Source organism: Xenopus tropicalis, chromosome 8, assembly GCF_000004195.4.
Source record: "Xenopus tropicalis strain Nigerian chromosome 8, UCB_Xtro_10.0, whole genome shotgun sequence".
NCBI classification, from domain to species: Eukaryota; Metazoa; Chordata; class Amphibia; order Anura; family Pipidae; genus Xenopus; species Xenopus tropicalis.
Window position 1 is genome coordinate 6,206,833 of NC_030684.2, and position 17,132 is coordinate 6,223,964.

General features: G+C 46.5%; 1 protein-coding gene across 1 annotated transcript in view; it reads right to left on the minus strand.

Moving 5' to 3' along the window:
- Positions 1 to 5,876: 5,876 nt before the first annotated feature.
- The window catches only part of qsox2 (quiescin sulfhydryl oxidase 2), a 35,859-nt gene continuing 24,603 nt past the window's right edge, over positions 5,877 to 17,132 (minus strand). Inside the window, 2 exon segments of the mRNA NM_001128033.1 lie at positions 5,877 to 8,552; positions 11,502 to 11,690. Coding sequence (NP_001121505.1) covers positions 8,047 to 8,552; positions 11,502 to 11,690 — 695 coding nt within the window. The 3' untranslated portion in view covers positions 5,877 to 8,046.

Genomic DNA, 17,132 nt, shown 5'->3' on the forward strand with positions numbered 1-17,132 from the left:
ACATTTCTCCTGTCAGGGCGGGAGGGGGGTAAGTGTCGCTGTAGTGGCAACTTTGTAGCTGCGATTTGTCTGCTGAGGTCTTGTCTGTACTGAATCTGCCCTCAAACATCACCAGGGAGAGTGTCCCACAGCCTTATTGCCCTTATGGGGTAGAAGCATTAGGGGGAAATGATTTCATGGAAATGTGTGGCCCCTTGTCCTTCGATAAAAGATCGTTTTCTATTTGTTAAGAGTTTTCATGCCCCCTTGCAAGGGCCCAGGGCTGGAACTAGGTGGGGCAGAAGTGCCTAGGGTGCAATGGTGGGTTGGGGGCAATAGGCAGGTACCTCTCCTGCCTCCCTCAAGCCCAGGATCCCTTTTACCCTATCACCTCGCTTTCCTCCCTACCCCCCGCGAAGTCACTTCACATGCAGTGGGGGGCAAGTTGCCCAGCCGGGGTACCTAGAGCGCCCAGTTGGCTTGACCCTTATCCTGTACCCTCCCTATGTACAGGTACACTGCATTCTAATGCCAAGGCTTTATCTTCCGTCTATAAAGGGGCAAAACGATACTTATGGGGGGTTATTTTTTCAGCTGACACTGCCTAGAGTTGCAAAGTCTCTTATCCAATAACAATAATCTCCAGCGAAATACCAATAACATGGCATGGTACCCGGCACCATTCTTGCCATTCTCTCCACTCCGCAACCGGACATGCTCTGTAAAGCTGTGGCCAAACTGCCCACGTCCGATATCACAAGGGGGGGGCAGAAGCAAAGCTTATAAAGCAAAGCTTCTGGCAAGTCCGATGGAGCAGAACTGCACAGCGATGAGGTTGGAGGTAGATGGACTGGTGGGGGAGGGCATTGGACCTAGTTAGACCCTCCATCTAGAACGGCGGTTCTCAACCTGTGGGTCGGGACCCCTTTGGGGGTGGAACGACCCTTCCACAGGGGTCGCCTAAGACCATCGGAAAACACATATTTCCGACGGTTTTAGGAATCATTTTATGGTTGGGGGTCACCACAACATGAGGAACTGTATTAAAGGGTCGCGGGATTAGGAAGGTTGAGAACCACTGATCTAGAACCTTCTAGTTAGACCCTCCAGTCCAATGCGCTGGGTTAATAATTGGTCAGCTGATCCATAGATAAACCTGGCCAATCCCCCCATTACCAGTAAATATGGCAAAGAGTTGTGTTTATAACTGTTGGCTTCATAATTTTTTACTGCTAATCCATTTAGGTTTAAGGCTGATGCCACACGTGGCGTTTTTACGCTGTGTATTTTCTCAGCCTAAAAATGCCGCACAAGCCACACAGCCCCTGACTATGGCGTTTTTCAGCCTAGTACTGTAGCAAATCCCATTTCCCATGGTGCTAATAGTGCGAAATAGTAAAAAACGCCACGTATTTCCGCTAGGTCTGGCAGCTGCCTTTGCGTATACATAGGAATAGCTTGCTTTGCAAATACTGGTGTATTTCGGCCTACGCTTGAAAAATCTGTGCTAAGGCGTTTTCTAGCGTATTTCCGCACTGTGTGGTTTGCTTCGCGTCTTTTCAAGTTATTTCTATGGATGATGATATCAGGCGTTTTTCAGCCGCCGAGAGAATTAGAATATATGCAGCGTAAAAACGCCACGTGTGGCATCAGCCTAAGGTTCATAAACGTTCCAGTTCTAGTCGCTACTAATTGCAACAACAGGGCCGCGGCTTTACCAACACACTCCATCATGCGTAACAAACAAGCCCCAGTCGTGACCCGGGCGTCCCCAGTGCCTCGTTGCCGATCAGATGGGCCCCCGGGCCGAGGGCAGAGACGGCTTCGTTGGATCCACCTCGTCTCGTCTGTTCCAAGACAGAAGCTGAAGGCAGCACGGTGCAACAGATGGCCGGCTCACTCGCTCACTCACTCACTTTCCCCCTCTGATCATTTACAATCGCCCCCTCCCCGGTGCTTTAACTCTTGCCATGCCTTATCATTATACCCATCGTACATTATATTGGGAAGCCCTCGTCGGTGTCGGCCCCCCATCCCAGATCGACCCAAGTGCAACGAAGAACAAGGAAATAGTCTTGTTCCAGTTGGTCACCGTCATACCGACGCCCGGGAAAGTGCTGTATTATGAAGGACATACAGGGGTGGGCCAAGACGACCACCCTAGGCAACCCGGTTGGCTACCTCACCTCTGCCCCAACCCCCCCCCCATATGGGTAATGCTGCCGCCGGGGTGGTCATTGCCCCCGCCACGCAATAACAAGGGGTACGCTCTTCTGCCTCCCCCTAGTTCCGGCCCTGTCTACGCCCCACTTCCGCCAGCCTTTATTTATAGGCACACACTTGCCCTGCCCCTTTGTGATGCCAGAGAGGGGGCGGGGCTGGTCTATAGATAGAGTTTCTGGGTGGAGCCATGTAAACCAAGCATCGGTATAACATAATGACAATTAGTATAAAGTATATAAGGGAGCCAGATACGTTCGGATACAACTTTTATTTCAAGCGGAACAGTTAGAAACAGCCTGTACAAAATGGTGACATTCCCAGACATACAGACACAAGATGGCGGCCGAAGCCTTCGCTGTTAAGGCCGACATTAATAAAATAACTTGGCGTTCCCGTGAGTTTAGCGCATTCTTGGCACAGATGTTAATGTGAAGGAGAATACAGGATCCTGCAGCATTCGGGGGGTATTTGTATAGTGTATAGTAGTCTAACAACAGGACAACATGGGCAGCATCCTTGGGTTGTGAATGTGGCATTTACCAGATAAGCAGATTCTCACCTCCATTACCCTCTCTCCAGCAGTCACAATGTCAAAGCCCCGCCCCCTTTTGTGCCCACCCCCACCTAGAACGTTCTAGAAAGGCAGCAACCCTAGATACCAGCCCTCGCCAATCTGACTATAGAGAAACTGAATAATAGATTCTATAGACTGAATATTAATGGTGATTTCCAGCGCCTGGAAAAGTGCACTCGAGCCGAGCCATGAATATACAGCAAGTGCCGGTATTAGTATCTGCCAGCTGGGGGGGGAACGGCCTGTGCCCAATGCAGAGAGGTGCCGGCTGAATGATGTGGGCTGGGACCAGCAGGCCACCGTACTCACACCAATAATCATATATAAAGCATATTATTGCTACATGGATGGCACATTTCACTTCTACGTCACCCCTGGTGGTTATGTCTGAATCAGCACATAAAGAGTTACTTCTGTTGCAACAAGCAGTATGGAAGCTCCCGTTTATACAATGTAAATTAAATTATGCAGGGGAATCCCTATGTGCCAGTTTTATGGTATCTCTCTGTACAGGCTATGAGCAAACTTAGGGGGCTGTTCCTGCTGAATTGTGCTTAGTACAGGGGAATCCCTATGTGCCATAGTTTTATGGTATCTCTCTGTACAGGCTATGAGTATGTTTTAAGGGAAACACTATGGCACCTCCTACCCATATGTATAAATACAAATATACAGAGAAGGAATGCTCTGGGCACACAATAAGCTGTACCCCCATACTGTACTGTCTAAGGGAAACACTATGGCACCTCCTACCCATATGTATAAATACAAATATACAGAGAAGGAATGTTCTGGGCACACAATAAGCTGTACCCCCATACTGTACTGTCTAAGGGAAACACTATGGCACCCCCTACCCATATGTATAAATACAAATATACAGAGAAGGAATGTTCTGGGCACACAATAAGCTGTACCCCCATACTGTACTGTCTAAGGGAAACACTATGGCACCTCCCTCCCATATGTATAAATGCAAATATACAGAGAAGGAATGTTCTGGGCACACAATAAGCTGTACCCCCATACTGTACTGTCTAAGGGAAACACTATGGCACCCCCTACCCATATGTATAAATACAAATATACAGAGAAGGAATGCTCTGGGCACACAATAAGCTGTACCCCCATACTGTACTGTCTAAGGGAAACACTATGGCACCCCCTACCCATATGTATAAATACAAATATACAGAGAGGGAATGTTCTGGGCACACAATAAGCTGTACCCCCATACTGTACTGTCTAAGGGAAACACTATGGCACCTCCTACCCATATGTATAAATACAAATATACAGAGAAGAAATGTTCTGGGTACACAATAAGCTGTACCCCCATACTGTACTGTCTAAGGGAAACACTATGGCACCTCCTACCCATATGTATAAATACAAATATACAGAGAAGGAATGTTCTGGGCACACAATAAGCTGTACCCCCATACTGTACTGTCTAAGGGAAACACTATGGCACCCCCTACCCATATGTATAAATACAAATATACAGAAAGGAATGTTCTGGGCACACAATAAGCTGTACCCCCATACTGTACTGTCTAAGGGAAACACTATGGCACCCCCTACCCATATGTATAAATACAAATATACAGAGAAGGAATGTTCTGGGCACACAATAATCTGTACCCCCATACTGTACTGTCTAAGGGAAACACTATGGCACCTCCCTCCCATATGTATAAATACAAATATACAGAGAAGGAATGTTCTGGGCACACAATAAGCTGTATCCCCATACTGTACTGTCTAAGGGAAACACTATGGCACCTCCTACCCATATGTATAAATACAACTAAATACAATACATGCCTTACTCCTGTCACAGTGCTAGTGGCCCCACCATTCAGCCCATGTAGTTGCTTTTGCTAAAAGTGAATGGCATGTAATTAAGAGGCACTTGAGTATTATAAACAGAACAAAAAGCCAATAAATACACTTACACAGTTGTGCAATACACAATGGGCCCAACACGAGGGCGAGGGAAACAAATACCAGTTACAATAGCAGCTTCCCCTTCCTTTCCCCCCGGATTATTACACTAATCCCTAGATATTTGCCCTTTGGGGGTTTCCCGGGTCCCTTCTCTACACAAGTGTTTATGTTGTTAGTCCGACCACTTAACGGCGGATTAAACCGCAAAATCCACGTTCAAACACACAATTGCCGGGACCCCGAGCCTAATTGGGACGTTGACTTAATACAAATGTGCTGTGTAAACACAGAGAGGGGCAAGGGTAACCGGGGGGAGAGAAACCATGGCAACCGGGGGGCTTCTCAGGACTGGACTCACGAGCCGGGATTCCCAGCCACTTACTGTTATATGTAATTATATATATATATATATATATACCTGTATATCTGAAGTCAGAAGCTTTTACAGAAGGAAAATAAATTATCCGTAGTAGTAATCACTATTAGCGACCAATCAGGATTGCAACTTACCCTTTAAATTACCACTTAGTATGTTATAGAATGTTCTATTCCTAGAGACTCAGCAACTGGTCTTCATTTTTTTATCAGTTTTGAATTATTTCCCTTTCTCTTCTGACTCTGCTTTCAAATGGGGGTCACTGACCCCGGCAGCCAAACCCTATTGCTCTGTGAGGCTCCAGTTTTACTGTTATTGTTACTTTTTATTCCTTATCTTTCTATTCAGCCCCTCCCCTATTCATATACCAGCCTCTCATCCAAACCACTCCCTGGTTGCTAAGGTAATTTGAGCCCTAGCAACAGGATAACTGACCCCAGCAGCCAAACCCTATTGCTCTGTGAGGCTCCAGTTTTATTGTTATTGTTACTTTTTATTCCTTATCTTTCTATTCAGCCCCTCCCCTATTCATATACCAGCCTCTCATTCAATCCACTCCCTGGTTGCTAAGGTAATTCAAGCCCTAGCAACGGGATAACTGACCCTGGCAGCCAAACCCTATTGCTCTGTGAGGCTCCAGTTTTATTGTTATTGTTACTTTTTATTCCTTATCTTTCTATTCAGCCCCTCCCCTATTCATATACCAGCCTCTCATCCAAACCACTCCCTGGTTGCTAAGGTAATTTGAGCCCTAGCAACAGGATAACTGACCTCAGCAGCCAAAACCTATTGCTCTGTGAGGCTCCAGTTTTATTGTTATTGTTACTTTTTATTCCTTATCTTTCTATTCAGCCCCTCCCCTATTCATATACCAGTCTCTCATCCAAACCACTTTGTGGTTGCTAAGGTAATTGGAGCCCTAGCAACAGGATAACTGACCCCGGCAGCCAAACCCTATTGCTCTGTGAGGCTCCAGTTTTATTGTTATTGTTACTTTTTATCACCTATGTTCTGATTTGCTCCCTCTCCTATTTGTATTCCAGTCTCTTATTTAAACAGCTGCCTGGTTGCTAAGGTAAATGAGACCCCCAGCAACCAGATCGTTGCTGAAATGCCAAACCCGGAGAGCTGCCGAACATAAAAATACACAAATAATAAAACCCGCAGCCCGTGCTTGCCCGCCCGTCACGGCTCCCAGTACTATTACTGCAAGTGGGTCAGTTCCGTAGTTAATACTCAGCCAATCAAGGAATCATTTCTCATACAGTTTATTCATTTTCAAACAGTCTGACCCCGCCCCCCCTAGTCAGTTTAGCCAATCACACAGAGCCGTGAGCGGCCAAAAGGGAAAACTGATGCAACCGACGACTTGACTTTACTATGGTGTCCGTAACCAACATGGAGCTGCAACCAATCAGCTTGTCTGTATCTCAGGGCTCATCCAATCCCCACTTCCTCCTATTGGCTGGGGGATCTCTCCCGGATCTGTAATACGACTGGACATGGAATGTGCATAAATAAATAAGGCTTAATATGAACAAGTCAGTCCGTGAATGTTACATTATGTCACAATAACGATCACATGGCTCGTTAGGTGTATAAATTAGCATGGCTGTACACAATTAACCATTTACATCATACCCCCAAGTCCAGCTGGTCCGTTAACTATCAACATGGTCCCCTCTAGGTCACGTCGGCAGTTTTTATTGGACCGTGTATGGGCCCTTCGTGACAACATGGCAACCAATCAAAGCAATTTGGCTTTAATAGGACAACAAGCAACCATCTTGTTTGGCAGCCTTGTAGTCGTTGGCAACGTAGGTTGGGCAGGTTAAACGATCCCTCAAATGTTGCCCTTAATCAGGGTTGGACTGGTGTAAGCGAGGCCCAATGGGGCAGCTACCTCACTGCCCGCCCCTTCCCCATTCCATGCGTGTACCTTGTACTTCGCCGTGATTGGAGGAGGGAGGGCAATAGGGAGCGGTAAAATATCTATCAGGCAGGTTAGAAAATTCTGGCAGTTGAGGACAACACTGGCCAACATGGCAAACAATCAAACCAATGTGGCCCAGCGCTTTAATAGGACAACAAGCAACCATCTTGTTTGGCAGCCTTGTAGTCGTTGGCAACGTAGGTTGGGCAGGTTAAACGATCCCTCAAATGTTGCCCTTAATCAGGGTCGGACTGGTGTAAGTGAGGCCCAATGGGGCCGTTACCTCCAGAGTCCCCAACTACCCACTCACCCACTGCCAGCCCCTCCCCCATTCCACAGGTGTACCTTATACTTCGCTGTGATTGGAGGAGGGAGGGCAACGGGGAGCGGTAGGTGGGGTCAGGTCTGGGCCAGGCCTACTGGGGTTTTTTTTTTAGCAGTCCAACCCTGCCCTTAGTTTGGAATCCCTACACTAAGGGGTATATTTATCATGCCGTGTAAAAAGTGGAGGGAAGCGTTACCGGTGATGTTGCCCAGGGCAACCAATCAGCAATTAGGGATGCACCAGCTTTTTTTTGATGGATTCGGTTTCGGCCTTTCCTAATTAACATTTGCTAATTCGGATTCGGCAGAATCCGTCAGGGTTGGTTCTGGGGTTCAACAGTTAGCAAAGCATCCGATTGGCTGCTATAAACATCATCACCGGTGACGTTTTACTCCACTTTTCACACAGCAGGATAAATATCCCCCCAACCCTTGAATAATAAGGACAATTCTAGATAAATAGTTCAAGTATGGCACCATCAAAATCTTCCAGATAAAAATAAAAAACTTGTTAACAGTGAAATCCAAAGGAAATAGCTTCAACAGGAAATAGCTCAACAGGAAATAGCTTCAAATGTAAAATGTCTTCAAAAATCCCTGATCTTTACAAATAATAAAGCCACGTGTAGAACTCTGCAGTCTGAAAACCTTCATGTTTTCTCATTAAAAACAAATAAAGAATGTTCTTTACACAAAGGGTCGGCTGTACCGGACTTTCCAGCGCTTGGAGCGGAAGCGGAAGAAGAAGTACATGACCATGAGGAACAGGGAGGAGGTGAGATAGAGGATGACGCACAGGCTCATGTCTATGTTGGAGAAGCCGATCCCCAGGAAACTGACGGACTGGCGGGTATCGGCCGCCTCGGAACCGACACTTTTCTCCGGCTTATTCGGAATAAGTTTATCCAGGAACTGGGGGCCTTGGTTCTTCTTCAGGTCTTCGCCTTCTTCAGGTTTCTTGGTGGGAAGCGGCTCTTTATTCCCGTGGCCGTCGGCTGCTTCGCTCTGTTCCGTTCTGTGGTCGGCGAATTCCAAGGAAATCTCCTGCTTGCCGTAGTAGCGCTTTAGGAAAGAGAGAACCTCATTCTCATTCCAGCTCTGCGTCCCCCCGCCGGTCTGGCCGTGGCAAGCAGAGCACAGGTCCGAGGTTGGCCACTGGACTTTTGGAAACTTGGGGTCTTCACTAGGAGCACCTGTATAAAAAAAACGACAAACGCTAGGTCATATGGGAATCCCATGCAGCTTACAGAGGCAAAATGGACCAGAACACATTGGTGACCGTTTATAGGACCCGGCCAGAACCAACCAGAAGTCTGAAGATAGATCACAAGGGCACAGGGAGGGGCCTTCAGCAAGCGATTGGCTGGACTAAAATGGAGTCGTGTACAGAACCCAAACAAGACACCCTCAGTTTTACTTGCTTTGACCCAATACACGACCCACAACTTCCTTCTCTGCAACCCAATGCGTGTGACCCACTGACCACCATTAAACAGGAAGTGATGTCGCTGCAAACAGGAAGTGGGCAGGAGTAGTAACAAATGTTTGAAGAGGTCAAATATAGATATTATAGGTAATATAAAAATATTATAGGTAATATAAAAATGGATTAAGGCCTGCAACCCCATCTGGGACCCACTGACCAACATTAAACAGGAAGTGATGTTGCTGCAAACCGGAAAAGACATCAGAAGTGGGGAGGGGTAGTAAAATATAGATATTATAGGTAATATAATATATGAAAAATGAATTAAGACCTGCAACCTGATCTGTGACCCACTGAGCGCCATTAAACAGGAAGTGATGTCGCTGCAAACCGGAAGTGGGCAGGATTAGTAACAAATGTTTTATGGGGTAAAATATAGATATTATAGGTAATAAAATATAGGAAAAATGGATTAAGGTCTGCAACCTGGTCTGTGACCCACTGACCACCATTAAACAGGAAGTGATGTCGCTGAAAACCAGAAGTGGGCGGGAGTAGTAAAAAATGTTTGAAGGGTTCAAATATAGATAGTATAGGTAATATAATATAGGAGAAATGGATTAAGGCCTGCAACCCCATCTCTGACCCACTGACCACCATTAAACAGGAAGTGATGTTGCTGCAAACCGGAAGTGACATCAGAAGTGGGGAGGGGTAGTAAAATATAGATATTATTGGTAGTATAAGGGGGAGGGGTAGTAAAATATAGATATAATAGGTAATATAAGAAAAATGGATTAAGGCCTGCAACCCGATCTGTGACCCACTGACCACCATTAAACAGGAAGTAATGTTGCTGCAAACCGGAAGTGACATCAGAAGTGGGGAGGGGTAGTAAAATATAGATATTATTGGTAGTATAATATAGGAAAAATGGATTAAGACCTACAACCTGATCTGTGACCCACTGACCGCCATTAAACAGGAAGTAATGTTGCTGCAAACCGGAAGTGACATCAGAAGTGGGGAGGGGTAGTAAAATATAGATATTATTGGTAGTTTAATATAGGAAAAATGGATTAAGACCTACAACCTGATCTGTGACCCACTGACCGCCATTAAACAGGAAGTAATGTTGCTGCAAACCGGAAGTGACATCAGAAGTGGGGAGGGGTAGTAAAATATAGATATAATAGGTAATATAAGAAAAATGGATTAAGGCCTGCACCCACAACCCACAAGACCTACCCACAACCCACAGGGGTACCCAACTTCCTGCAGGACTCCAATGGGGTATTTTGTATTAACACAATAAAGTGCAAATAAAAAAAGAATTCTAGTTCCTTAATGAAACTATAGTGTGTGTATATATATATATATATCCGGCGTATCCCGACGCTGCTCTGTTCCCAATTATTATAAAGGGTAAGTAAAAGGCAACACACTTTCCTGGCCAACCCTAAGAGCTTCAGCGATTATTTATGCATTTAGTGGGGAGAACATTATAGGGAAAAAAATGGCCTCTTCTTGTAAATCTCATCCAAACACAAAGTAGAGGTTTAAGTGTGTATTAGAGCCATAGATCATCAGCCCCATCCCCGGCTCCAGGTTTAGCCCCTTCCCACCCTGCGCCTCACACTGTCTGTATTAATCAGCCGAGTGCATGGAAACAGGCAGCCGGGGCCATTACTGCCGCATTATTCAAACTTCATCTCGGGAGCTGCGGCTCAGTGAAACCATGCAACCGCTTTTGTATTTTAACTCTTATACAGTGGGATCAAAAGAGCTGGAACTGAATGGGTTTAATCATTTCACCTGCAGAACTCATATAACCCGTTATCCAGAATGCCCCAAATTACGGGAACAGTCCTATTGGGTTTATTTAATGGTTAAATGATTCCCTTTTCTTTGTAATAATAAAACAGTACCTGTACTTGATCCCAACTAAGATATAATTACCCCTTATTGGGGCAGAACAGCCCTATTGGGTTTATTTCATGGTTAAATGATTCCCTTTTCTTTGTAATAATAAAACAGTACCTGTACTTGATCCCAACTAAGATATAATTACCCCTTATTGGGGGCAGAACAGCCCTATTGGGTTTATTTAATGGTTAAATGATTCCCTTTTCTCTGTAATAATAAAACAGTACCTGTACTTGATCCCAACTAAGATATAATTACCCCTTATTGGGGCAGAACAGCCCTATTGGGTTTATTTAATGGTTAAATGATTCCCTTTTCTCTGTAATAATAAAACAGTACCTGTACTTGATCCCAACTAAGATATAATTACCCCTTATTGGGGCAGAACAGCCCTATTGGGTTTATTTCATGGTTAAATGATTCCCTTTTCTCTGTAATAATAAAACAGTACCTGTACTTGATCCCAACTAAGATATAATTACCCCTTATTGGGGCAGAACAGCCCTATTGGGTTTATTTATTGGTTAAATGATTCCCTTTTCTCTGTAATAATAAAACAGTACCTGTACTTGATCCCAACTAAGATATAATTACCCCTTATTGGGGGCAGAACAGCCCTATTGGGTTTATTTAATGGTTAAATGATTCCCTTTTCTCTGTAATAATAAAACAGTACCTGTACTTGATCCCAACTAAGATATAATTACCCCTTATTGGGGGCAGAACAGCCCTATTGGGTTTGTTTAATGGTTAAATGATTCCCTTTCTCTGTAATATCGCTTTAACCTACCAGAAAGTCTATTGTTGACCGCATTGTGCTTCCTCCACAGCCAAAGGACGGCCTGGTCCGGGGTTCTAACACTGTCCATGGTTTCTTTAGCCATTGCCTCAAAATGCTTGGCACATTCTCGACAACCGAAGAACTCCCTTATGTAGCTCCTCATGGTCTGCAGGACGGCCTGGGGGTCAGCTCCTAAGGCTACAGGGAGAAAGGAAATGCAAAGAGTATTTATTCACCTTACTCTACTCATTTGAATGTTTATAGGTCATCAAAAAGCATGTTGGGTAAAAAGGGGGTCCATAAAAAGCTGAGGAACAGAAACAGAACAATAGGTATATGGACAAGGTCTATAAGTAGTAGTAGTTAGGTCCATAATAATTCAGTAGCTATTTGGTTGCTAGGGTCCAAGTTGCCTTAGCAACCAGGGAGTGGTTGGAATGAGAGGCTGGTATATGAATAGGGGAGGGGCTGAATAGAAAGATAAGGAATAAAAAGTAACAACAACAATAAAACTGGAGCCTCACAGAGCAATAGGGTTTGGCTGCCAGGGTCAGTTATCCTGTTGCTAGGGCTCAAATGACCTTAGCAACCAGGGAGTGGTTTGGATGAGAGACTGGTATATGAATAGGGGAGGGGCTGAATAGAAAGATAAGGAATAAAAAGTAACAACAACAATAAAACTGGAGCCTCACAGAGCAATAGGTTTTGGCTGCCGGGGTCAGTGACCCCCATTTAAAAACAAAGAGTTGGAAGAAGAAGCGGCAAATAATTCAAAACCTATAACATATAAATAACGAAGACCAGTTGAATAATTCCCTGGAATTGGCCATTCTATAACTAAGGGTTAATTTAAAGATGAACCGCCCCTTTAAAGGCATTTTATGCGTAGTCTATAAAAAAGTCCTGGCAGCCTATCCCAGTTGCCAATGAGGGGGCGGGGCAAAGAGTTCTTGAATATAGGGTTTAGAGATGCATAAGCTAAACCTGTGTCCCAAACAGTGGCATGATCTGTAAACCCACCCCCTTTGGGTGATGTCAGAGATGGGCGGGGCAACCTAGGGCAAGACTGAAATGGCAACTGAAGCTGAAGTCACCATGTTACTATGGTCGGGGCGACCTCGGCACATTACTTGCAGGTTGAGGGCGGGTTCGGGTTCAGCTCTTCTGGCTTCTGAATTAATAGGCGTGCTCCGTCCATGCCCCTCCCCTTTTGTGACATCATTGTGGGGCGGGTCTATAAATACAGGGTAGGAGCCGATCGGGTCGGGTTTGGGTTGGTAGTCGAGCCAAAGAATACAGTTGAGTTGAGTAGTCGAGCCAAAGAACACAACTGTTCTACAGTAACTCGGGCCGGTACAGCGCGCGGCTGGGTTTCAACAGAGCCCGGCACGTGCCGTAAGCGGCTTCTCTTTCCGCCTAATGGCCTGGCAAGCAGCCACCGGCCACTTTACTCGGATCAATATTTAACGTCCTCGCAGCACTAATGTTTTGCTTATCAGAACCAGCGCTGGGAAAGCGGAGACGGGGAGGCAGGGGATCAGCGTTCCAACGCGGAGGCATCGCTTGCAGAGCAGACAAAATAGCTTTGATGGGAGAGATATGGGGGCTGACGCAGGACACAAACGCCGTATATTCATAGGGACAGCAGCTCGGCCATGGGGAGAAACTGTACGTGGCAAAGTCAGGGGCGGAACAGAGGGGCCCGGTAAGGCTCTAATTATATAGCTTGGGAGAATAGGTCCCGACTTGAATTTGCTGGGGGGCCCAGTCACATCTAGTTACGCCACTGACCATGCATTATACGATTCCCTCATCTGGCAAGATGACCAGGCGAGTGGATCTTTCCCCAGTATGGCCTCCTAAGCTGGGCAATATCCGGCTAATTCAATCATTTTGGCCCTAGGGCCTCAGTCGGGTTGGCCCATCAGGGGTCGACCAGCACATCATGAGCAGCGGAGCAGGAAAGGCAGCTTTGTCCTGTATTAAATGGGCTATAGATCCCCAGGGGTGGAGGGTCTTGCCTACCAGGAAAAGAACAACGGAACCCCCACTTGGGTCTCATGCCGACGCTCCCTTCCCACCCTCGGGAAGCTTTGGATTTGCTCGTTACATTCACTTTCTCCCAGTGCCTCGTACCCAGACCGACGCTGCCGGCTAAGGCCATATTGCCCGTTGCCCAGTTAATAAGCAACAAATGCTCTGTCAGAGCATTAAGGTCCCCATACACGGGCCGATTGTAGCTGCCGATATCGGTCCCTTAAGGTGGCCATACATGGGCCGATTGTAGCTGCCGATATGGGTCCCTTAAGGTGGCCATACAAGGGCCGATTGTAGCTGCCGATATCGGTCCCTTAAGGTGGCCATACACGGGCCGATTGTAGCTGCCGATATGGGTCCCTTAGACAGATTTGGCAGCTTATCGGCCCGTGTAGGGGCAGAAACGACGGCCATACCCGACCGATATCTGGCCTGAAATTGGCCAGATATTGATCGAGCAGGTTAAAAGATTCAGTCGGATCGGGGTTGATGTGGTCCCCGAACTGACTGCCCCATTGCCGCCATTATAATTCGATCATTTGGCCCCAGGGCCAAACGATCGAATTAGCCTACACGTTCCCCAATATCACCCACCCGTAGGTGGGGATATCGGGTGAAGATCGGCTTGCTTGGCGACCTCGCCAAGCGAGCGAATCTTCACGTGTATGGGCACCTTTATACAAGCACCAGAATGGGGCAGTACATTTTGCCTTTACATTTCCATTTTGACGTTAATTTACCCCAAATAAAAGTCCCGTCGGAGGCTCGGCCTCCCTTGCTGCCTCTGTGAGTGGAAGAGTTAAGGAGGCCAAATGGCTCATTGTTTATTTTGTGATTTTCTTGCCTAAGTCCCGGACGGATCTTCCCCAGACATCTGCCGTATATCAGCGTATAATCCTCCTTTTCTCCTTCCTCCAAAACTACCGCAAATTCTGGGTTACCGTAATCTCTAAAGTGGGCAATAAGCATTAAACCCCTACCTGGTGGTGCGGGGGGATTAAAATCCAGCATGCTTTTTACTAGATGGGATTTAAAAACAAGATATAAGGAGATGAAAAAAACCTCCCCAAGACATAATCCAGCAGACTCAAAGTGACCCAGTTCTTGTAAGATGCGCTCGGCACGTTCCCTTTGTGATGTGAAACATCCAGGCTGGAGCGGCCGCCGCGCTGGTGTAGAGCCAAAAAGCAGCAGTTGCTTGTGTGGCAGAGACACCAGTTGGCTAAAGGGCAAATAAAGACTAAGAAGAATTTTTGAGCCCCACTAGTGGTACCTACAGCTGTCCCTTCAGCCCAGTGATCCCCAAACAGTGGCTTATGTTGCTCCCCAAGTCTTTTTACATTTGACTGGTATAAAAAAAAAGGTCAGGGACCCCCCACTTTAGCCGATCGTGGCACAACCATCAGTGCCCCTATCAAAGCCTTTATCAAAACTTCTTGTGAGTTTCATTTTGGCTTATTTCATGCCGCAGAACCCTAATGATCACATCAGATCGTTCCATTACGGCAGGGGTCCCCAACCTTTTATATACATGAGCCACAATCCTATGGGAAAAGTGTTGGGGAGCAACACAAGCATCTGGGGGTGCCAAACAAGAGCTATGATTGGCTATTTAGTAGCCCCTATGGGGAATGGCAGCCTTCAGGAGGCTCTGTTGGGCTTTACACTGGGTTTTTATGCAACTAAAACTTGCCCCAAGTCATGAATTCAAAAATAAGCCCCTGCTTTGAGGCCACTGGGAGCAACATCCAAGGGGTTGGGGAGCAACATGTTGCCCCTGATCCCTGGGGATCACTGGATTAAGCTTAAGGAGGCCATATACATTAAGATCTGCTCGTTTGGGGAGATCACCAAACGATCGGATCATCTCCCGATCCGCGGGTGACACTGGGCTAATTTGATAGTTTGGCCCTATGGCCAACAATGGGACGTCAGAAAGTGGACCACGTCAATGAGCCGACGCGGCTCCTGATCCTACTGGAAAATCAAACCTGCCCCATTATGGGCTAGATACTGATCGAGAAGGCCTTCCGGGGGGTTGTCCCATACACGGGCTGATAAGCTGGCAAATTGATCTAAAGTACTGGTATCAGCAGCTTAAATCTGCCCGACTTGGATGAAATTCTTGGACTGGGAAGCCCTGGCATTTCAAGCGCACACAAGGCTAAGATGACCCACATAGGTCCAATATAAAGCATAGCTCTATGGCAGGGATCCCCAACCACCAGGTCGGGCCATGGGCTGTGCTTAACTGGGCCACCTCTGGTCCCAGTTACCCGTGATCCCAACTCCATGACAACTGCTATGCGAAGCCCAGGAAGCCTTCTACTGAGGACCAAAGTACTTAAAGCTCCATATTAAGCGTCAGGGGATGTCCACCCCTTAGGTGGGAGTAAGAAGAGCAAGGGTGCAACTAACAAGCTCAGGTCTATACCCACCACCGCTGGTCCTCGGAAAAATTGTCCTGCTTGACACCGGTCCGTGGTGCAAAAAAGGTTGGAGACCACAGCAGATACCAATTGAAACGTCCCCCCACCACAACTCTAATAGGAAGATACAGGTTGAGATATGTGCTCATATAGAATAATATCATTGTATAGAGCCCCAAGCAGCACCGTAACCCCACTTCCCTGCCCGACTCTCCGTATTCAGCTCCGGCTGAGAATCCCAACAGCTTCACGTGAAGGGACATCCAATGTGGCACTTTGCTTGCTCCAGTCGTGCAGAATGAATTCCCAGTCTATACCGGGGGGGCAGCCGCTGCAATCTATTCCTGACCTTCCCTGCTAAGAGCATGGCTGCCATTCATCAGTGTCACCCGACGCACAAAAATATATATATATATATATATCTACACGGACGTATATGAATAGGTCGAAATGGCTTTGCGTGTAATCAATGAATAACAGTATTTCTAAAATCAGATAACGAGGCAGAGCTAAAACAAAGTGGCCCTGGCTCCATTACTGGGCCGTATATCACGGGCTGCAAAGTGCAAATCGGAAATGTTTCAGGGTCCTGCGTCTCAGCGGCCGTGATTCATCGCCCTTCAGCCATCAAGTGACGAAAAGGGGATTTGTGGCTAAGCCAGTTGGTGGGGGGGCTTCGACTAACGGCGCAATTTATGGTGGTAATAGATTGGGGCTAATGAACTTAGAGGGTTGAGAGCGGCGTGACCTGTGCCCAACATATTGTAATTATTTTCCTAAGTCTGGCATTTAGGGATGCCACTTAATCATACGGGCAGCTAGGAAAGCCTTATTCATCAACATGAAGGTAGACATGGGAGCTGCCATTCTGCTTGCACTCTCGTCGGCTTATTTAGCCATTTTCCGAGTTTGTGAATTTAAGAAACCATCTAGAATATGCTGTTCAGTTCTGGTCTCCAGTGCTCAAACGGGACATGATTGAGTTAGAGAGGGTCCAGAGAAGGGCAACTAAGCTGGTAACGGGTATGGCAAGTCTCAGTTATGGGGAAAGGCTGGCCCAGTTGGGTCACAAGGATCATTTCCTCCATTGGCGTTTCTAGAAGTCAAGGAAGAACAAAGATTCATGGGAGGAGGGGGTTATTCTTCCCCTTTACAGAGCGCTGGTAAGGCCCCA